The following is a 24246-nucleotide window of genomic DNA, read 5'->3' on the forward strand; positions in this document are numbered from 1 at the left end:
GATATACAATAAAACATTGAAGATATAATTTTGACAATTTGCTTTTAGTTAAATATTTTTATATTACATAATTTGTAATATAAGATGAGTGCCGAATATGAGAAAACCTCTCTAGAAGTCAAAGAAGTAGACAGTCTTTTCAATTTATCATCTTACCATTTAGTAAATCTGTTCGTCAAAGAAGCCATCAATAGTGTTTTTGAGGAATGTATACTACAACTTAATATATTAAGACATTTAAATATGAAAAATACTATTGAACTGGATAGCGATGTTGTTAAGTATCAAACTCTTGAAGACAGGTACATAAATCATAAATCTACTTATAAGCCCAGAAACAGATGAATCACTCTGCAGCGCTACTTCTGTAGCGCCACAAAGTAGCTTCCGATGATTAGTCGTAAATTCCTATGTAAATTAAACGTGCCACTTCAGAGGAGCGAACTTCAGCGAACCTCGCTGCTAGTGGCGTCCACTAGAAAATCATTGGCGCTACAAAATCGCCTGTCTAAGCAACTTTGTGGTGCCACAGAGTAGCGCTACAGAGTGGCTTGTCTGTTTCTGGGCTAACTATAATAAAATCTATTTTTAAATCATAGGCTACTTTTTCTCTAGTTGCAGTGGCGTAACAAAATCCGTCGGCCCCCCCCGCAGAACTGAAAATGGAACCTTTAAAAATATTGCTAAATGCGACATGTGTAGCAAAAACTTATACCTATGTGTTCTTCTTCTTCAGATGACATCTCCGCTACGGAGGTTGGCAATCATCATAGCTATTTTAATTTTTCATTCAGTAGCTCTAAATAGTTGTTTTGAACTGGATCCAAACCATTCTCGCAGGTTCTTCAGCCATGAAATTCGTCTTCTTCCAATGCTTCTTCTGCTATCTATCTTTCCTTGCATTATGAGTCGCAGGAGGCCATACTTCTCGCCCCGTATCAAATGTCCAAGATAATGTAGTTTTCTTTCTTTAATTGTAAGTTCAACTTCCTTCTCTTTACCTATTCTTCTTAGTACTTCGTTGTTCGTAACTCTATCTACCCAGAAAACCCTCATAATTCTTCTATAGGTCCACATTTCAAAGGCGTTAAGTCGTCTCATTGTCTCTACATTTAACGTCCATGATTCCACTCCCTAGTATAGTACACTGTATACGTAACATTTTGTTAGGCGTACTTTAAGAGCTAATGTTAAATCTTTGCTACATAGTACCTTTTTCATTTTCATAAAATTAGAACGTGCTTTTTCGATTCTGACTTTGATTTCTGCAGTGTGGTCATTATTTTCTGTTATAAGTGTTCCTAGGTAAGTGTACTTTTTTACTCTTTCGATCTGCTGGCCCTCTACTATCAATATTTCGTTAGTATTATGGTTGTTTTTACTAATTTTCATAAACTTCGTCATTTTGATATTGAGAGAGACTCCGTAGTCCCTACTACACCTTACTATTTTACTCATGAGTCTTTGCAGGTCTTGTAAACTATCGGTTATTATTACTGTATCATCTGCATATCTAATGTTGTTAACTAAGACTCCATTTACTCTTCTGCCGACTGTTTCATCTTCCAGAGTTTCTCGCATTACCTCTTCAGAATAAGCGTTAAATAATAGAGGTGATAGTATGCAACCTTGCCGGACTCCTCTCTTTATTTCCATTTCTTCAGATGTTTCTTTTTCAATTCTTACTATTGCTCGCTGATTGTAATAGAGGTGTGTTATTAGTTTTAGATCTCTTTCATCCAGGTTTTTAGTTTTCAGAATTTCCATGAGTCGATCATGTTTTACTTTATCAAACGCTTTATTGTAGTCGATAAAACAGACGTAAAGAGGATGGTTAACATCCAAACATCTCTGTGTCAGCACGTTGAAGGAGAATAATGCCTCTCTGGTACCCATGTCATTGCGCAACCCATACTGAGTGTCACTAATATCCAGCTCCAATTTAGAGTGTATTCTGGCGTAGATAATTTTCAGTAGTAATAACCCAAGGACATTGATAATTGTTCGAAAAAATTTTATAACAGATTTCGAAAGCTTGTTGCTTGGAAACAGACCGACGCCGTAGGCGGAGGTCTGTTGCCTGTAAGCAACAAGCTTGAGAAAGTTGTTAAAAAATTTTTGAGCATTTATCAATGTTCGAGGGTTATTTGGATAGAAAATTTTTTGCTGGTTATGAAAAAAAAATACAGAGCAGAAACAATTTATTTAAATGTGCAATTAACAAAGGAACAATTAGAAAAATTTAATGAAGATCCAGACATGTTAGTTTCTATAACTGATGAAGATGTATTTCCACTACGCATGCTGTTAATAATTTTATTATGATGTTCTTCGTCAATGTTCAAGTACGGTTTTATTGAGTTGGGATTGTTATGCCCCGTAATTTTTATAAGCTTTTGCTCTTGAACACCACTTTTGGCCAACCAACTGACCGCGGTCGATCTATTGGAGTGATTAGTAATTTTTTTTCCTTGGTTTTCAAGCCAATCGCTTCGGCAGACGTTTTTGTCCAATTTTGATAATTTCATTAATATTCTCATCAGTATTACAACCAAATCGTGACATTTTGAAATATTGAATATTTGAAATGTCAAAATCGAAATGAAACGAAATGTAGGTATCCATAGCTACAGGATTGAGTGAAAACAGCCCATGGGATCTGTTTTCAGTATAATGTTGGTTTTATTGGTTGTATTCAATCAGATGACCACAAATTAATTGATTTCATTGGATTTCTAATTGAGCAAAACATTTTCAGCAGAATTTTCAATTATATGTGTTATAGCCCAGTAAATGAACGTAAAATACGGCGATACCGTGTAATTTTCAATGTCACCACCGAAGTGGTCCAGTCAGTACTTTTCAAATTATTTACGAGTGAAAATTTTCAACATTATTCAACAAAAAAACCACGTTTTCCGGCAGTTTTTCGCAAATAACTCAAAAAGTAAGAATTCGTAAGAAAGTAGCAAAAATGTAGCTTATACAAAAAAGAAATCTACCGACCAAGTAAATGCAAATTTGTAGATCATGAAAAATTGTGCTTATTTGTCAAATTCTAAATCGAATATTTCAACGTGAAATAACCAAAAAATTAAGCAATTTTCGGGGAAAACTCATTAAAACTTTTTTAAAGTGTTTAAAAAAGGTTTTAGATATTTTAATTTTATAAAAAATTCTATCATCCAAACTAAGCGGGTTACGCTCAAAATACAGTTAAAGCCTTCTTTAGTAAAAAAAAATTGTGAAAATATCCCCCTATTTAGCACCCCAAATGAAACTAACCACTACCGCTTTACAAATTATTTAACTTTTTTTTATATGACCTGTATAAGTTTGACCGGTTCAAAGTGCTTATTTTTGAATGGGTTTTATTTGAAAGGGCTCTAACGAGTCACTAATTACGAGTGTATGCAAATTTTTAACAGTCATATCTTAACCAATTTTTGTCTTACAGAAAAACAAAATAAAACCAAAATATTTATAAAAGCAAAACCTCCATTTCCTTACTCTTTGAGATTTTTCGTATCACTAATAGTCAAGGGTGGATCCAAGACCGATTTTCAGGGGGGGAGGGGCATGAACTTTTTTATGATATACATGCATCGCTTAGTTAAATCACACTTTACCTCATTCAGCACAAAGCTAAAAACATTTTTCTCGTAGCAAGCGGGATATGTGTTTGAGACTAAAAACAATTGAGCTGCAAATATATCAATTTATATTATTTTAAATTCTCAAGAGGGGCTCTCTGGATCCGCCCTTGCTAATACTTTTTAAGTTATTTTGAAAAAAGGGCATTTTTCTAAAATAAAGAACCTTTTTTTACTATAAAACCAATTGTTGTTCTGAAGCTATTTTCTTGTGGCATTTTTATAATCAAGTATATTCAAATGGGAAATAAGCCACAATTTTACCTAAAAATGATTTTATTAACGTTTCGACGCCCAAGTCGGGTGTCGTTGTCAAAATACAAAATAATACTAAATAAACAAAAATGTTGTTGCTTAGTAAAAAATTCTTCTAATAATTTATTTAATCTGACTCATTTATATCGGCAATTCAGACACGTATTATACATTTTAAAGTAGACGACTTTAAAATGATATTGCCAATATTGATGAGTTGCGTTCCTGGGACGACTTTATTAAAAGATAGTTCATTCGATTACATGAAATCAATCCCAACTCAAGAATATCCGCCACAAAAAATCATAGCATGTGATCTGTCTTTAAAAAGACAACCAAATGCAACGGTGGCACTGAAATTCTCGCGTTAGAGATTCCATAGTAAATCACGAGAGAAAACCAGGAAAAACCTCGTGATACTATCCCGACATCGTAAGTATTTGTGTTTACATTTAGTTTACTCTCAAAACTAATACCAAATTCTGACTTGATATTTTAAATTTTAAATAATACTAAAATACTAAATATGTACTAACTCTATATGTTACTGATTTACTAATTGTGGTATTTTCTTTCTATTGACTTCCTCCTTTAATATGGGTAACCACATCCTACTGCATTCTACCGAGGAATTTGCGACACAATTGGTTTCATTTAGCATAATTAGAGCCGCTTCTTTGATTTTTCTCTTTTCACTATCTGCTTCTTTTAGGACTATACTTGAATCTCTCCACTGAACTCTATGTTCATTATCCCATGCGTGTTGACATATTTGAGATCTATCAAATTCTCTATTTTTTATATAAGACTGATGTTCATTTACTCTAACGTCTAATGGTCTTGACGTTTCACCTATATAAAATTGTTCGCATTCACAAGGTATTTTATAAATACAATTCTTTGTTCTTTCTTGTTCACTGTTAGGTTTAGTTTTAGATAGAATAGATCTCAATGTGTTTGTTGTTTTGAATGATGTTGATATGTTGAATTTATTTCCTATTGTTTTAAGTTTCTTGGATAGTCCTTTTACATATGGTATTGATATTTTCCTCGTATTATTTCTTGTGAATGTTGTAGGATCCCGTTCTAAGTTGTTCTGTTCCATTCGATCCAATCTTGACAATTCCTTATTTATAAACGATATGGGATAATCATTTTTTAATAAAACAGATGTTACCAATTGTTTTTCTTCTAAAAATGAATTTTCGTTAGAACAAGTAATTTTGGCTCTATCATATAAGGATTTAATGATTCCCTTTTTAACGTTGATGTTATGATTTGATTTGTAATTGAGATATCTGTTGGTGTGTGTTGGTTTTCTATACACTTGAGTCTCATATCCAGTATCCTTCTTTGAGACCAAAACATCGAGGAAAGGTAGGGTGTTATTGTATTCCTTTTCCATTGTAAACTTTATTGTCTCTTCTTGATCGTTTATAATATTCATTATATAATAGGGATCCTACAACATTCACAAGAAATAATACGAGGAAAATATCAATATCATATGTAAAAGGACTATCCGAGAAACTTAAAACAATAGGAAATAAATTCAACATATCAACATCATTCAAAACAACAAACACATTGAGATCTATTCTATCTAAAACTAAACCTAACAGTGAACAAGAAAGAACAAAGAATTGTATTTATAAAATACCTTGTGAATGCGAACAATTTTATATAGGTGAAACGTCAAGACCATTAGACGTTAGAGTAAATGAACATCAGTCTTATATAAAAAATAGAGAATTTGATAGATCTCAAATATGTCAACACGCATGGGATAATGAACATAGAGTTCAGTGGAGAGATTCAAGTATAGTCCTAAAAGAAGCAGATAGTAAAAAGAGAAAAATCAAAGAAGCGGCTCTAATTATGCTAAATGAAACCAATTGTGTCGCAAATTCCTCGGTAGAATGCAGTAGGATGTGGTTACCCATATTAAAGGAGGAAGTCAATAGAAAGAAAATACCACAATTAGTAAATCAGTAACATATCGAGTTAGTACATATTTAGTATTTTAGTATTATTTAAAATTTAAAATATCAAGTCAGAATTTGGTATTAGTTTTGAGAGTAAACTAAATGTAAACACAAATACTTACGATGTCGGGATAGTATCACGAGGTTTTTCCTGGTTTTCCCTCGTGATTTACTATGGAATCTCTAACGCGAGAATTTCAGTGCCACCGTTGCATTTGGTTGTCTTTTTAAAGACAGATCACATGCTATGATTTTTTGTGGCGGATATTCTTGAGTTGGGATTGATTTCATGTAATCGAATGAACTATCTTTTAATAAAGTCGTCCCAGGAACGCAACTCATCAATATTGGCAATATCATTTTAAAGTCGTCTACTTTAAAATGTATAATACGTGTCTGAATTGCCGATATAAATGAGTCAGATTAAATAAATTATTAGAAGAATTTTTTACTAAGCAACAACATTTTTGTTTATTTAGTATTATTTTGTATTTTGAAAACGACACCCGACTTGGGCGTCGAAACGTTAATAAAATCATTTTTAGGTAAAATTGTGGCTTATTTCCCATTTGAATATACTTGATTATAAAACCAATTTTTTCCAAAAATAAGAACTTCGAACCGATCCAACTTAGGGGGAGATTTTCACGTTTTTTAGCCAAAAAGGGGCCAACTTTATTTTGAGCGTAGCTCGCTTAGTTTTGATGCTAGAAGTTTGCTATAAAATGCTATAAAAAATAAAAATAAAGCTCGTTTTTACACATTAAAAAAAGTTTCAATGAGTTTTTTCCTAAAAGTGCTTCGTTTGTTGGTTATTTCGCGTTGAAATATTCGATTTGAAATTGAACGAATAAGAACAATTTTTCATGAGCTACAACTTTCCTTTTACTGTGTCGATAGACTTCATGAATAGGTACACCATTTTTTTTTTGTTTTTTATAAGCTCTATTTTTGCTAAAAATATTTTTTCGATAATATTTAATTCGATAAAATACTCTTATTTTTTGAGTTATTTGCGAAAAACCGCCTGAATACGTGTTTACAAAAAAGTTTGGGGGGGGGGGGTTTAAGGGAACAAAACCCCCATAAAATGTTTATAAGGTTCACAAATTTAACTATAATTTATTTTTAAAATGCTCCTGCCGTTAGAATGCCACGTGTCCATTTTCATTAAAAAATCTCTAATAGTTTTCAATATATCGGAAAAAATCGATTTTTATCGTGTAACTTTTTTTGTGTGCATATATATGTACTAAGGTAAGTTAGGTTCAATCGAACTATTTTTGGTGCCAGAATATCTGATTTAATTTATGACCTGTATTTTTGTTATACCATGTATAATGAAGGAATATATACAGGGTCTACAAAAACACCTTACTTTTTCTTATGGAAAGTGGGAGATGCAGGAAGAGGGGTGCAACAAGTTGGATCATATCTTAAAAAGTTTATTGACATTTATATGGCTTCAGAAGTGGAAAAATTAATACTCTGGTTAGACTCATGTAGCGGGCAAAACAGAAATATTAAAATTGTTGTAATGTTTAAAGCCGTTCTAGAATCTCACAAGTCATTAAAAGAGATCCATTTTCAATATCTTATTCCGGGCCATATAGTTTCCTGCCAAATGACACTGACTTTGGCCAAATAGAACGAGGAATAAAATACCAGTTCAGAGTCTATATTTTAAACGAGTTTAAACAGATTATTAAAAACAGCTCCAAAAATTGCAAAGGAGAAAAACACCAAATGGAGAAAAACGATTTTTTTTAAGTACCAAAGAGTTAGAAAAAATGATAATCAACCGAAAAAGTGACATAAATGGAGAAAAAGTTAATTGGCTGAAAGCTAGAGAAATAAAAATCAGAAAGGACTATCCTTTTTCAATATTCTTGAAGTACACTTATCAGGAAAATGAGGACTATGCAGTGATAGATATCAAAAAGAGACTGAGGGGAAGACAATCAGAAAAGACTATCCTATTTCAATATTCTTGAAGTACACCTATGAGGAAAATGAATACTATACAGAGATAGATATCAAAAAGAGACTGAGGGGAAGACAGGCATCGGAATCATCTTTTGCTACCAAGCTTAACATAGTCTATTCGACAGGAAAAGCTATCTCAGATAAGAAACTAGCTCATATTAAAAGTTTACTACCACGTATTCCTTCAGTGGGTAGCGGGTAGGAACTCTTTAAATTCTTGAAGATAGTCCTATCAGGGAAAATGAATCAATCCCTGCCGTCCGCAGATTCCGGGGGTTTCCTGACCCGGGAAACTAGTACCTGTTTAGGGTCCCTTGTCCAGGGTTACGGATGAAGTCCACAACGGCAGCTACGGCGGAGAAGCGGAGCTTCGGTACGGTGTAGATGGCGGAAGTGGCAACCCTCGATTTTAGGGGTAATATGGAATCAAATTACTCACCGAATGATTGCCGGAATAAGAAATCCCCCACTTACTGGCCAACGGCTTTGGGCGGATGAGTTAGAAAGTGGTAGGGCACCCTTTTGCCCTGAGGTTGAGAAATCGGCCCCGAAGGCGGAAGAACCAAGTAATGGTCAACGGCATAAGGATGTAGAAGGCAAGGGGAAACCACTACATTAAAGATCCCTATGGATATCCCTAGTACAATCATCATGGTGGTAGAAACCAACAACAGTGATACTGATTATGGCCCTCGGAAGCCAAGATCCGGCAGGGGAGGAAAAGACAAGGCCTCTCAGGTCGTTAATCAGCGAATTCCTTGTCACAAAAGCGGAGATGAGAGAATAAGACTGTCCAATACTAAAATTGGAACCTGGAATGTTCAGAGCATGTTTCAGCCTGGTAAGATGCACAATACAATTCAAGAGATGAACAGGTTGAATATTGATATACTGGGTATCAGTGAAGCCAGGTGGCCTAACTCAGGCTGCTTCTCAACAGCAGAAGCTACAATATATTATTCAGGTAGCGATGCCAACCTACATAGACACGGAGTGGCAATGATTGTTAATAAAATATCTAATAGAGCAGTGAAAGGGTTTGTCCCCATCTCAGAAAGAGTAATGTTAGTACAATTAGAGACATCTCACGCCACGTTGAACCTGATAGAAGTATATGCTCCTACGACGAATGCCAATGAAGAAGAACTAGAATTATTTTACCAGCATCTCGAAGAAGCACTGAAAAAAACAAAAAGCAGAGAAATCACGATAGTCCTAGGTGATTTCAATGCAAAAATTGGAAAGGGGCAAAGCGGAAAATGTGTAGGAAAATATGGTCTGGGAAATCGCAATGAAAGAGGTGATCGTCTACTACAATTTTGCCAAGAGCAGAACTTCATTATCACAAACACAGTTTTCAAACTACCCAACAGACGACTGTATTCATGGCGATCGCCCGCAGATTCATCGGAGAAAGTAGTTAGGAACCAGATAGACTACATTATGATAAACGAAAGATACCGTAATGCTGTTAAAGCCGTAAAAGCATATCCCGGAGCAGACGTGGCCTCAGACCACAACCCACTTATCGCCAAAATTACACTCGCACTTAAAAATATTAAAAGAAATCAGAGAACAGCTACAATAGACATAAGCAAGGTTAAAGAACCCAACGTAAAAGAATGTCTTCAACACGAACTGCATAAGAACTGTAGAGATCTGAACATAGACACCAATGACATTGACGAGCACTGGGAGCAACTAAAACATTGCATACTAGAACCTTGTAAAGATATACTAAAGACTTCAACAAGGAGAAAAGAGGAATGGATGAATGACGAGATACTGAATATGATGGAACAACGGAGACAATATAAGAACAAAAATGACAATAAATACAGGGAGATTAACCACGAGATAAGGAAGATGATAAAGCAGGCAAAAGAAAAACACTTTGAAGAGAAATGCAAAGAGATCGAGGATCTCCAAAAAACATACGATCTATTTAACCTACATAAGAAAGTCAAAGAAATGGCTGGACTAAGAAAGCAAAATCTAACTGGTGCACTTCTGGATAGACACGGGGTCGCTATAACAGAGACCGATGAGAAAGTACAACGTTGGGCAGAATACATCGCTGAACTGTTCGATGATGAAAGAGGGTACCTGGAACACATAGAACTTACTTCAGGAGAAATAGGTCCATATATTACAACGGAAGAAATAATAAATGAGGAAAGTGCTCTGCACAAGAGATTTGAAGTTGGAGCTAAGAGTTAGGTTGGCTAGGTGCTACGTTTTCTCGACTCTGTTTTATGGAATGGAAGCTTGGACCTTGAATGCTGCATCAATGAAAAAACTAGAATCATTCGAGCTGTGGGTGTACAGAAGAATTCTGAAAATATCGTGGACAGAACACGTTACAAACAAAGAGGTTCTGAGAAGGATGAATAAAGAAATGGAAATTCTAAATACCATGAAAACAAGAAAATTGGAATATCTCGGACATATTTCACGTGGAGAGAGATACAGCTTGCTCCAATTGATTATGCAGGGAAAGATTCAAGGAAAGAGAAGCATAGGGCGACGCAGAATATCGTGGCTGCGCAACCTGAGAGAGTGGTACGGATGTACATCAAATGAACTTTTCAGAGCAGCCATCTCTAAAATACGAATAGCTATGATGATTGCCGACCTCCGCCGCGGAGATGGCACTTAAAGAAGAAGATACCTTCAGACGTTAGAAACTTCAATGAAAATTTACAATCAATAACATTCGAAGATGATGTGGACCGCTTCGGCGAAGATATTGATTTTGAGATTAAAGACGACGTTTAGCCTCTGTATTATTTTATAATATCTCAAGTTCTTGTTTTGTTTTGTTGTTGGTGTATTATATAAGTTCAATAAACCTTGTAAAAGGATCCATGTTTTATTTACCTCTAATTTTGAAACAGAACCAAGCGCCAAAATTATTAAAAATCCACCCTTTTCATAATCTTATTATCTTCAAACTGTCAAGATAGAACAATAAAACAACAGAGAATGCTATGGAATATAAGGATTATCGTAAAGTTTGAACAAAAATTTATAATTTAAACTAAACTTCTGATGTAATTTTCTCAGAACTTTTAAATAGGCGCTTGGTTGCTTTTCGAATAACTCTATCCAATTGTTAGGAGTATTTCTCTTTCCTTATGCATACGTCTCACAGTGGTGAATTTTGCCGAAAACCTGGCCAAAATTCAAAAATTTAAGTTTATATATTCCAAGAAATTTTATATGAATCTTGCTCTGTAGGTTTCTGAGGATCATAAACGGCCGTTGAGAGTAGAACAATACAAGCATATCACATATTTATATTAATGTAAAGTTGGGATGAACGAAAGCGGACCGAATAAAATTAAAGTGTTTTATACAATTGAGGCATGGTTAGGTTTTCGTTTAAAACTATAGACGTGTATTATTTTGTTATTTTATCGTGGATGCTATTTCTTGAGGTAAGTAGAGTATTTCAATATACTTTTTAGATTCTTTTTCCTAACGTAAACTTTATTTACAACATATTTACAAAATGATGGCAAGAATCTTCAATCGTTTTCTGTTTACCAAGTTTTAAAATGGGAAAAGTAAAAAAGTCAGCTTTGGTCAGCAAAGATTTTTTGCTTAATAAATAATTCAATATGTATATAAATATTTCTCAAAAAATCATCTGCAACAAGTTGCAAACTTAGCGGAATTCTTCATTTTAAAAAACTGTAACATGCTGGAGAATTTCTACATTAAGAGACTTTAATGTTATGGTCAGTTAATAAATTAAGAACAAACTATGAAGCAGTTGATTCAGAAAATTTACTGTTTTTTTTACACAAGAACCGCAGTTTTTTGTTATTTTTTTGCTTTCTTCTTCTTTTTTTAATCTTTAAGTCATTTTACCTTTATGTATAGGTCTATCTTTTTGCTTTCTTATTTTTATATTTTTTAATAATTTAAAAAAATAAAATGCATAAACGATACTTTATATTAAGAAGCCAAAAATAGGTAGTTCAACTCTTAATACATCTTAATTGTTTTGTAAATGGATCCGATTAATTATAATTATTACCTATCAATGTGTGGCTTCTCAAAGTTTTGTTTATGCATTTCATTTTAAAAAAATTAAAACTTTGGCTCACACGACCAAAATTATTGAAAAATAAAAAAGTAAGGAAGCAAAAACAGGATTATAATACATAAGAGTAAAAGGACTTTCGGAAAAGGTTAAGAAAAAGAAGAAGAAAGGAAAAAATATCAAAAACGGCGGCTCTTGTGTAAAAGAACCGTAAATTTACTGGATCAGATTCTTCATATTTTGTTCTTACTTTATTAACTGAGGGAGCGTTTAAGTACTACGTAACATGTAACGCAATTTTTGAAGATTTTTAACCCCCCCCCCCCAACCTGCGTTACATAATACTTTAACGCTGCCTGACCACATAACATTAAAGTCGTTTCATGTACAAATTCTCCAGCATGTTATATTTCTTTAAAATGAAAAATTCCGCTAAGGATGCATTTGGCTGCAGATGATTTTTTGAGGAATATTTATATACATTTTGAACTATTTATTAAATAAAATATCTTTGCTGAGCAAAGTAGACTTTTATACTTTTCCCTTTTTAAAACTTGGAACACTTAAAACGATTTAAAATTCTTGCCAATTTGCAAACATGTAAATAAAGTCTATTTTACGAAGAAAAAAGTCTAAAAAGTATATTAAAATACTCCACTTACCTCCAGACATAGCATCCACTATAAACTAACAAAATAATACACGTTTATAGTTCTAAATGAAAACCAAACAATGCCCCAATATTATTGTATAACACACTTAAATTTTATTTGGTCCGCTGTCGTTCAATCACAACTTTACACTAATATAAATATATGATCTCATAGGCGCCCATGTCCGTGGGCATGGCCACGGCCCCCCTAGCTTTTCTGTTGCTTTAAACTATAATATACAGGGTTTAACAAAAATACAGGTCATAAATTTAATCACATATTCTGGGACCAAAAATAGTTCGATTGAACCTAACTTACCTTAGTACAAATGTGCACATAAAAAAAGTTACAGCCCTTTGAAGTTACAAAATGAAAATCGATTTTTCCAATATATCGAAAACTATTAGGGATCTTTTATTGAAAATAGACATGTGGCATTCTTATGGTAGTAGTATCTTAAGAAAAAATTATAGTGAAATTTGGACACCCCATAAAAATTTTATGGGGGTTTTGTTCCTTTAAACCCCCCCCCCAAAAAAGTGCCTTCTCGAAAAAATACAAAAAGGCAAAAGAGTTTTAAAAACACTATGTTTAAATAATGGTACCGCATTAAAAGTTTAATTGGAACATACACAAACATTTGGAGGATTTAAAGGAACAAAACCCCCATAAAATTTTTATGTAAACATATTAAAAAAGAAGCCGCAACTCGATAAAAACTGCCTTATCGAAAAAATACTAAGAGGCAAAAAAGTTTTAGAAATATTGAATTTAACTAATGGTACCACAATAATAATTTAATTGGAACGTACACAAAAGTTTGGGGGGGTTTAAGGGAACAGAACCCCCATAAAATTTTTATGGGGTGCACAAATTTGACTATAATTCTTTTTTAAGATGCTCCTGCCATAAGAATGCCACATGTCCATTTTCAATAAAAAATCTCTAATAGTTTTCAATATATTCGAAAAAATCGATTTTCATTTTGTAACTTCAAAGGTTCAAAGGGCTGTAACTTTTTTTATGTGCATATTTGTACTAAGGTTATTTGTACTAGGTATTTGTACTAGGTTCATTCGAACTATTTATGGTCTCAGAATATGTGATTTAATTTATGACCTGTATTTTGTTACACCCTGTATTATCATCCAAAGTATACAAAATGTAATGTGCAACATCTTCACGTCTGGACCCTCCCGTAAAAAATTTTTAGATGGACGCCCATGCATGATCTGCTTATTGCTTGATCTGTATTGTTCTACCCTTAACGGCCGTTTATGATTCTCAAAAACCTACAGAGCAAGGTTCATATAAAATTTCTCAGGGTATACCTATAAACTTAGATTTTTACATTTTGGCCAGGTTTTTGGCGAAATTCACCACTGTGCGTCTTATGCATCCTATGTGTCCTTATGCATACGGTATGGCAAAAAATGCGATGAGTCGCCTAACTAAACTTTGGAAAGACAGATCTCTCTCTCAAAATATCAAGATGAGACTAGTGAATGCCCTTGTATTCTCAATATTTCTATACGGAGCAGAGACTTGGACTCTTCGCGCATGCGAGCGCCAAAAAATTGATGCCTTTGAGATGTTGTGCTGGAGAAGAATGCTGCGCATACCTTGGACAGCTCATAGGACAAACGTTTCCATTCTAAACCAACTCAATATTAAAAAAAGGCTGTCCACAATATGTCTGCAACGAATTCTGCAATTCTTTGGTCACGTGGTTCGCAGAGGTGACGACAGTTTGGAGAGATTAATTGTTTCTGGAAACGTTCCGGGGAGAAGATCAAGAGGACGATCACCAACTAGATGGTCTGACCAAATAAAGCATTCAGCTGGAAACTCATTCTGCGAAGCTCTTAGAGCAGCTGAAGATAGAGACCAATGGAGAAACATTATTAGGAATATTGGAAGAAATCACGATCCTCAGTAATGGGGAAACGACAGGAGAGAGATGCATACGTCTCAATACCGCTTTGTTGATTATTCTATCTACCCATAAGATCTTCAATACTCTTCGGTACATCCACATTTCGAATGCCTCCAGTCTCCCCACGTCAATTTTCTTCAGTGTCCACGCTTCCATCCTGTAGTATAATACGGATAGCACATAGCACCTCAGTAGTCGTATTTTTAACTCAAGGTTTAAGTCTCGACGGCAGAGAAGCCTTTTTGGATTCTGATTCGTATTTCTTGAGAGCTGTCATTGTTTTCATTAATGGTTGTATCTAGATATTTGAATTCTCTTACTCTTTCAATAGGTTGATTCTGTACATATATCTCACGAATGTCCTGAGTTGTCTTTGTTATTATCATATATTTCGTCTTGCTTATGTTGAGCGATAGTCCATATTCTTCACTTACTGTGGTTACTTTATTAAACAGTATCTCAGGCAGTGGCGGCCGGTCAGGCTCGGCAGGGTCAGCAGTGCCGACCCACACATTTATAGATATCGATTTTTTTTAATATTCAATTTAATCAGAGAATTTGTATCTGTGAAATAAAAAAAATCTGTCAGATAATACAGACTGAATTTTATTCATGGTTTTTAAAAGGATTCGGCCAATCCGAGCGTTAAGTTATCCTGCGCATAAGAGACTTTTCAAAAAATGAATGATCCGAGCCATTCATCTGACTGTTTTCGACAAGCCGACCCCAGCTCATCTCGAGCTTGACGATTTGCACGTAAAACTCAACGAGTCGAAGAGCAACCAAACGTATATTATTTCTCTCCGTAAGCATTAAGCGGCAGGTACGGCATATTTAAATCTGCCGATGTTTCATTTGCAAGCATCGGCAGAAATTGTAAAGAATAATCACGCCGTTTTACGTCGTTTAATTGATATTGTAATTTATTGTAATTTAAGTTGTCAGGAATTATCATTTACGGGACATGATGAATCGGAGCATTCGTTAAATCAAAGTAATTATAGAGAACTAATAAAATTGTTTAAGAAAAATACGATTTGAAATTTTCCAATTTTTTTTCTGATTCGAAGGTATTTAGCAGCGTATCTAAAACAGTACCGAATGAACTAATATAATCAATTAGTTACATTTTGAATAACGTTATTAAATCTGAGATTCTGAAAACAATTTGCTTTTCGCTAGAAGTAGATGAAACTTCTGATTATCATGTCATTCACAACTATCAATTGATGTTTGATAGGCGTTACGTGGTAATATTTATGAGAGGTTTTTAGGTTTTACAGACGTCAGTAAAAGCAATAAGGCAGAATATATTTTTGGTGTTTTACAGGACAGATTAAAATTTTTGGACATCAAAAATAAATTGGTAAGGCAAATTTACGACGGCGCTGCCGTGATGTCCGGTGAATTGAATGGTCTCCAGGTAAAAGTTAAAACTATTGCACCAAGCTTTATTTACTCACTGTCATACGCATATAATGAATATAGTTTTGCAGGATACGTGTAAAACAATTAAAGAATATCGTCTTTTCTTGCCATTTTAGCTCGCCTAAACGGACTACTGTTTTAGAACAATTTATTTCGAAAAAAATGCAAACAGTTGGTTAGACGCGATGAAATTTTAAATCTCGGTTAGTTTTCACTGTAGCAGATTTTCGTGAACAGCTTTTTGGAAGCTTTTTTTATTTTATTATCGAAGGCGACAATTTTGAAACCGGTGATATCTCGATCCGTGAAGCAATCGGTTTGAGAATTTTATTAAATGATTACTCTTGTAATATTCTTTTAAATATTTTTAAGAAAGTGTTTGCCCAAACCCATTTGATATTCATTGTTGTTCAAAATCAGTCAATTGTCATTATTTATTTCAAAAATAAAATAAGAAAGCTGGTGCAAAATCTCAGAGATTTTCCAATACATATGATTACTTAAGTATATGATTACAATATGTATATGATTCGCTTGATATTTTCGAACCACCCCAAAAAAAGACAAAGGCATGATACATATCTCGAAAAATGAGTATATTTTGAAATTTTGGTTACCTGCTATTATGCAAATAGATACTCGTTTTTCTAATTTTGAAGATTTGCAAATTTTTGACCTCTTTGATAATTCAAAATTTAAAAGTTACCTTTGCCAAAAAATTTCCAATATATTTATTTACAAGTTACTTAAAAATTATGCTGATCCAAAAATTTTCAGAAAGTGGGATAAGTTACAAATATGTTTAAATTTATATAGTAAGTACTGCAATTCACTAAAACAAACTGTTCATAAATTCTCTTATTACCACTAACTTCTGCCTCAAATGAACGGGATTTCTCTTGTCTCAAAATAATCAAAACGTCCGTCCCAGGCAACCAAACGACGTTTTTATAACGTAGATAACACGTCATAAAAATGACCAATTGACGTGTTTCTATGACGTAGTACTGACGTTGAAAATCACGTGTATTTGTCTCATCGATTTGACGTCATAACTGTGACGATTTTAAAACGTAATCGTATCTAAGTTCTTTTCACGTCGAGATCGTGACGATTTTCAAACGTCAAAAAGATGACGACCTTTATACGTCGGTAAAATCACGTCTTTAATACTCTCAAAAAGTGACCTCTTTCAGATGTTTCAAAATAGTATAAAAAATAGGTAACATGAAACCTATAGGCCTACTTCCCATGTGTCGAAGAACTTACCACTTACCACTTGTTTAAGATCGCTTGTGCGCTAGAAGCAACATTGATTCTGCATAATTGTACCAGCCCTCACGTTATAGAATTTTCACTAGTTACCTATATATACCTATACTTACTGTGTCAAAACTGAAACAACTTTATATATATGAAACTAATAAATAATTTATTAACAAATTATCCAGCACACTTAATATCTTAATTTAACGCTGTCTTAATATCTTCATTTAACGTTTAATTAAAAACAAATAAACATAACCTCAAATAGTTGTCAAGAAGAATTACTGTATTAAACTAACTCACTGAGCAAAAACGCATAAAAATCTCTAATTAACACGTTTCTTCAACTAAATATCTAAATGAAAAGTCTTATTTTATCACACAAGACACAAACCGCGTAAACAATAAATGAGAAATTTCTTATGAACCTAAACGAAATTGTTTGGACTCAATACAAACGAGCAAGCTTCTCCCAATTTTGTGACGTCAGACTTAGGCTGTCTGAAATTAAAACGTTTTTTAAACGTAATTTTAACGTTATTAGTCTTACGTATTTAGAATCACCTATAAAAGACGTCTATTATATGACGTAATGTTCAAACACGTGTTATATTCAACCAAAAACTGACGTTTCCTCAACGTTATATGACGTCACTTGGTTGCCTGGGGTATTGTCGAAACACTATGACACAAGAGAGAATGTCAAGTAAACCAAACAAAACAAAAACAAAAAACCTCCTATGATTTAAGCCTTTTAATTAGATGGTATACCTATATGAGGAGACAAAAAAATCTTGCCGACCCTGTCTCTAAGGTCACGAGCCGCCACTGATCTCAGGTTATTTGTGATGACATTAGTTCTAATACCTACGTTTTGTTCATTCATTGCCTTGCTTAATGCTTAATAATTCTTCTGACAATAACAATATGAAACAATATTTAACAATATTAAATAATATTGTTGAAAGTATACCTATTCAAACCTATTTGGTTTTTAATTTATGCAAATGGGGGGGAGGGGCAATTTATGCAACAGTAGTATTTTTGCTTAAGTGTGCAGCATTCTCCAATTTCCCTTACTTGTTTCGTATAATTTTTAGATATACAGGAATCGAGGACCATTCTGAAACACGAATCCCTTTCATGAGTACCAACTACGATAAGATGGTTGTTGATATTAATACAATTTCGAATATAATAAAACAAACCTCCATAGAAATACGCGACCACGGTACTACCAAGATATTAGAGAGATGTAACAATGCCCTTAGGAACATGATGTTGGACGATGAAAAACTAGTGGAAGATGAAACGAATAATATGAAGGTAATTAAGGATTTAAGAAAACAGTATCATAATGAGACGTTGGATAATATGCGTACTATAGAGGAAACTAACGAAAAAAATAAGAAGCTGGCGTTTGATGTTGAGAGCGCTATAGGTAAAATTTCTTTTGTTATATATGTAGTAGCTCATATAAAGAGTCTAATTTGTAGAATGTAGAAATTTGTAGACTTATTTGAGAGCAACTTGTGAATTTTTAAACTCTCTTTCTGTATTTTTTGTACTTGGTTACACCATCTTCTTATTAGATACTGTCCCTTCATTGACCTGCCAAAATCCTGCACCAACCAACTTTTAGCTCTAGCGGAACACATCTAGAATGGCTTTGATGAAAAGAAGATAACAGGCCTAGTTCTCATCGACGTAAGGGCCGCATACGCGGCATACGATACCTTTAACCATAGAAATCTGTTGCAGAAAGTCTACGCCATTCTTAAGGACTACCAACTCATCAAAATAGTTGAATCTCTACTGCAAAATAGACGATTATACGTGAGTCTTAGGGAAAAAAGTAGCTGGCGAGCCTAAACAAACGCCATGACTCAGGGCCAAGCACCTATACTTTTCAGCCTATTGGGACCGTGCAAGTTCGGCAAAGCGACACCTGGTTTCTACGCTCAGCAACATTATTCGCACTTTTAATTATATTGGCCAATTATATTAGTCCTGGTTACTGGATAATTGTCAAGGCCATAGTCCAAAAAAATAATAAGAAGAAAAAATAAGATTCAGGTTATGTTATTAAAACTTAAACAATTGTATGTAGTAAATAAAATTAGTTATTAAAATGCAGTACTGCAAGCAAAATACAATTAATTAAATTTACCCTTTATAATAATAATTGCATTTCATATCAATATTGTGGAGCAATATATAATTTTTCTTCTTCATTGACAGTAGATATGAAATATATGTCATGTAACAATTTCAATTGACAATGAATTATTTAAGAAAATTACAATATTTCTCCGCTATTCTCGCACGATCGTTTCTCGTATCCCCTCCAAGTACTTGCACACCGCGAATACACCAATGATTAACCAACGCCAACTTTTACTTTAGAAACTTCTTATATGCACTAATATGCAGACGACTTTGGCGTCACAGCCCAAGTAGTCCAGGAACCGAAGCTTTTCACCTCACAATTTTTACAGAATGGATCGATTTGCTTGAAACATTTTTTTGTATCTCAAGCTATAAAAGTTCGTTGTTCGTTTTTAACTCCATTTTTTTAAGCCGGTCAAACTTTTAGAATTTATTATTAATACATAAATAAAGAAGACCAAATCAGGTCAATGACTAATAGGGAAATTGCATAAAATTTTAAATTCGAAAAAAATGGTATAAATCACGACAGAACATAATTTAGAAGCTGTATCAAAAATAAAAAAGTTTTTTTTTTCTTTTGTTTGGCACCTAAAGACGACTAAAAATTCAACTTATACCAGCCACCCCAAAACGCGTCGTGACAGGGTTTTATGTTTACATTCTACACCAATTGTATATATAATTTTAAATTAGACATTTTAAACGTCAGTAGAAAATACAGTTATGTGACGTTACAAATGTTTTTGATCGTTTGAACTATTCATAGAAAATTTGTACTTTTACAAAATGGTTTTATTTTCAATAGTAAACCTTCTTTCCTTTCCTTCAAAAACTGTATCAAACTGCAATCTCAACAAACTGGTATATTTTATTACAATGACATATGATAAATGTCATTAGAATATAAATATTTTTCGTTTATTCCCCGACGACGATCTGGCTAAATACCCAAGTAGGTGGAGGCCAATAAACTAAAGAAAAAGAAGAAGAATTTACGTAAATATAACCGTAAACTGAACCCATAGTCAAACTCTGTGACGTCACGGGTCGTTTGAACTATTTTAAGATAAAGAAGATTTTAAATTTGTACTTCTAAGTTATTATCAGTTTTTGAAGCGTGAAATTTTGGAAATCTGGACTAAAGGTTCAAGCTTTGAAGAGGTCAAACAAAAATTGGAAGCTGCCCCGAATTTGTCGCCTAATTATTAGAAAATTCGCTAAGAACAATCCTAACCAAAACTCAAGTCTACGCTTTCCAGCTTTAGTCCCGACTAGCACTGAAAAGCCAATATACCTCGAAGTCACACTAGACCGCTCTTGCTAAATTGCTAAATACCCTTAGTGTATTTCTTGGAATTTCGACAGCTGTTCCCACCAACGAAATGGGACACCAACTTTGAATGAGCTGTACCATTTACTATAAATGAACTCAATGAAGCGCTGAATGCCCTAACCTTAAAGACACGAAAGACTCTAGGACTCGATGGGTTACTACCAGAAGCGGTGAAACACATCGACACTTTGAAGCTTGGACAGTTTGGTATGACTTTTGGAACACATGAATGTACTGCTTGAAACTCAGCGATAAAACACAGTAGCGAGGGACAGGGAGGACATTATCTTCGGTGCTTACGACCAAAAAAATGCTTGGACTAGATCTGGATAACGGGTATGACCGAAGCTGTAGTTTTCAAGATACCAAGAAAAGGGATGGAATAACATTTAAAGGCGCAGGAAAGAAAGTGGTTCCAAAGAAATGCGTAAAATAATAATATGTAACTCTGAATTAGAACGTAAGGTGGGAAAGGCAGGGACAGCATGTGAAATTGGTGACTCACAGAGCTGCGGTTAGATCCGTTGCGCTGGGGCCCAAATCTAAGAGGACGACAGTTTTAACAAAGGCGCACAGAAAGCAGCTCACCCGAGTAGATAGGAAAAGTCTATTGAGGGTGGTATGTGCATACAGAACAGTAACTGCTGAGGCACTGGGATTTATCACCGGGTGTGTTCCGATGTACGTGCTAGTAAAAGAAAGAGCAAAAGTATAAGAGAGAAGAAAGTATACATAGCAAAGGAACGTTTAAAAAAAGAAGAGAGACATAGGTCCATTATGGTGTGGCAAAAGGAATGGAATGAAATGAGGATAACAGTTCAGAGATAACTAACGCCAGAGGGAAAGGAACAGGAAGAAAGTCAACCACCTTCCAGGGTGCAGGAAAAATCATAGTTTGAGAGGTGGCGAGATTGAAGACGAATAGGGAGGAGAGGTGAAGAGACGGAACAAGCAGTCGCAGCAAGAAAGTTCCAGAATGTGTGAGAATTGTCCGTGAACGAAAGATCGAGGGAATTAAATACTGGCGTTGTGCCCCAATTAGGGCGTGCCGGCCGCTAATTTATGGTTGAGGAGGGTGTTTTTAGCAGGTATGTCTCTGGCATTTATGGCGATGCTGTCTGAACAACCCACGCATGTGGTCTCGGATATCATCGTGGCCACGCTGTAGGAATACCGCATAAATGAGGCTGGAAGGCGGTTCTACATAACTTCTACGATCATGGTATATTTTGACCACCTCTTTCATAAAACAAAAAAAAGTCCTTGAGATTGACTGCTGTCTTGGTTTTCATTAGAATAGTTTTGTAATTTTTAGAACCACAATATTTTGGAAAGGAAGTTGTTAGAAAGTTCTAGATACCTTTTTTTTGTAATTTCCTCGTTGGTATTACTTCTAGACATAAACCACTTAAGAGCCTGTTTTGTAGTTGAAAGTATGTATCTTTAAACATAATTACAAAACTGAACATTATTTTTTAAATCTTCTTTTTCTTGATGTTTCCTCTTCTCAATAGAGATTGGCTACGGCTACTACAATTGCAAACTCTTCTCTGTCTTCAGCTGTTCTTTCTTCTTCTTCTTCAGGCGCCATCTCCGCTACGAAGGTTGGGAATCATTATAGCTATTTTAATTTTTGAGGCAGTAACTCTAAATAGTTGTTTTGAGCTGCATCTAAACCATTCTTTTAGGTTCTTCAGCCATGAAATTCGTCTTCTTCTGATGCTTCTTCTGCCATCTATCTTTCCTTGCATTATGAGTCGCAGGATGCCATACTTCTCGCCCCGCATCACATGTCCGAGATACTGTAGTTTTCTTTCTCTAATTGTAAGTTCAACTTCCTTTTCTTCACATATTCTTCTCAGTACTTCGTTGTTCGTAACTCTATCTACCCAGGAAACCCGCATAATTCTTCTATAGGTCCACATTTCAATGGCGTTAAGTCGTCTCATTTTCTCTACATTTAACGTCCATGATTCCACTCCATAGTATAGTACACTGTATACGTAACATTTTGTTAGGCGTACTTTAAGAGCTAATGTTAAATCTTTGCTACATAGGACCTTTTTCATTTTCATAAAATTAGAACGTGCTTTTTCGATTTTGACTTTGATTTCTGAAGTGTCATTATTTTCTGTTATAAGTGTTCCTAGGTAAGTGTACTTTTTTACTCTTTCGATCTGCTGGCCCTCTACTACCAAGATTTCGTTATTATTATGGTTGTTTTTATTAATTTTCATAAACTTCATCTTTTTGATATTGAGAGAGAGTCCGTACTCCCTACTACACCTTACTATTTTACTCATGAGTCTTTGCAAATCTTGTAAACTATCGGCTATTCTTACTGTATTATCTGCATATCTGATGTTGTTAACTAAGACTCCATTTACTCTTATGTCGACTGTTTTATCTTCCAGAGTTTCTCGCATTACCTCTTCAGAATAAGCGTTAAATAATAGAGGTGATAGTATGCAGCCTTGCCTGACTCCTCTCTTTATTTTCATTTCTTCAGATGTTTCTTTTTCAATTCTTACTATTGCTTGCTAATTGTAATAGTGTTATTAATCTTAAATCTCTTTCATCTAGGTTTTTAGTTTTCAGAATTTCCTTGAGTCGATCATGTTTTACTTTATCAAACGCTTTATTGTAGTCTATAAAACAGACGCAAAGAAAAAGGTTAACATCAAAACATCTCCGTGTCAACTCGTTAAAGGAGAACACTGCCTCTCTGGTACCCATACCATTGCGTAACCCATATTGAGTGTCACTAATATCCGGCTCCAGTTTAAAGTGTATTCTGGCGTGGATAATTTTCAGCAGAATTTTCAAGGTATGTGACATTAAGCTTATGGTTCGGTAGTCACTGCATTCTTTGGAATTCTTTTTCTTTGGCAAACACACAAATGCTGATGTCAACATTTCTCTAGGGATGATTCCCGTAGTATAGATAGCGTTGAACAGTTCTACTATTATGTCCAGGTTTTTCTCGTTGACCAACTTTATCAGCTCGCTAGGTAATTTATCTGGACCAGCAGATTTAGTGGTTTTCATAGAGTTTATTGCCTGATTAACCTCTGATTTGGTTATCTCTGGGCCCACATCTCCGGTTTGGCTATCTACGGATGTACTAGCTTCTCTCTGGTCATGAAATAGTTTCTCGATGTACTCTTTCCATCGTCGTAGTTTTCGTTCTGTATCCATTATAATATTTCCACTTTTGTCGAGCAATATATTTGAGGTTCTTCTATTTCCTATTCCGGCTAGTTCTTTGACTTTTTTATGTAGGTTGAAGTTATCATATCTGTTTTACAGTTCTTCTATTTTACATTTTTCAGAGAAGTAGGTTTCTTTAGCCTAGCTAATTTTTCTTCTTATTTGGTTTTGAAGCTGTTTATAGCTGTTCAAAATTTAGCCCTGTCCATTGTCGGATGTTTCTTAGACACGATAGTCTTTTCCTTCTTAGTCCTATCTTTCCCTCGATCTTTCCTTTGACATTAAGTTGAGCATATCTTTAAATCTACTCATAATGTT

At 34.4% G+C, this 24246-nt stretch overlaps 1 protein-coding gene across 1 annotated transcript in view; it reads left to right on the forward strand.

Moving 5' to 3' along the window:
* LOC126891706 (uncharacterized) overlaps positions 1-24246 on the forward strand; it is a 39115-nt gene continuing 14869 nt past the window's right edge. The window contains exons 1-2 of the mRNA XM_050660967.1: positions 1-302; positions 18314-18654. Of these exons, the coding sequence (XP_050516924.1) occupies positions 85-302; positions 18314-18654 (559 nt within the window). The 5' untranslated portion in view covers positions 1-84. The remainder of the gene's footprint in view (positions 303-18313; positions 18655-24246) is intronic.

Source organism: Diabrotica virgifera, chromosome 9, assembly GCF_917563875.1.
Source record: "Diabrotica virgifera virgifera chromosome 9, PGI_DIABVI_V3a".
NCBI classification, from domain to species: domain Eukaryota; kingdom Metazoa; phylum Arthropoda; class Insecta; order Coleoptera; family Chrysomelidae; genus Diabrotica; species Diabrotica virgifera.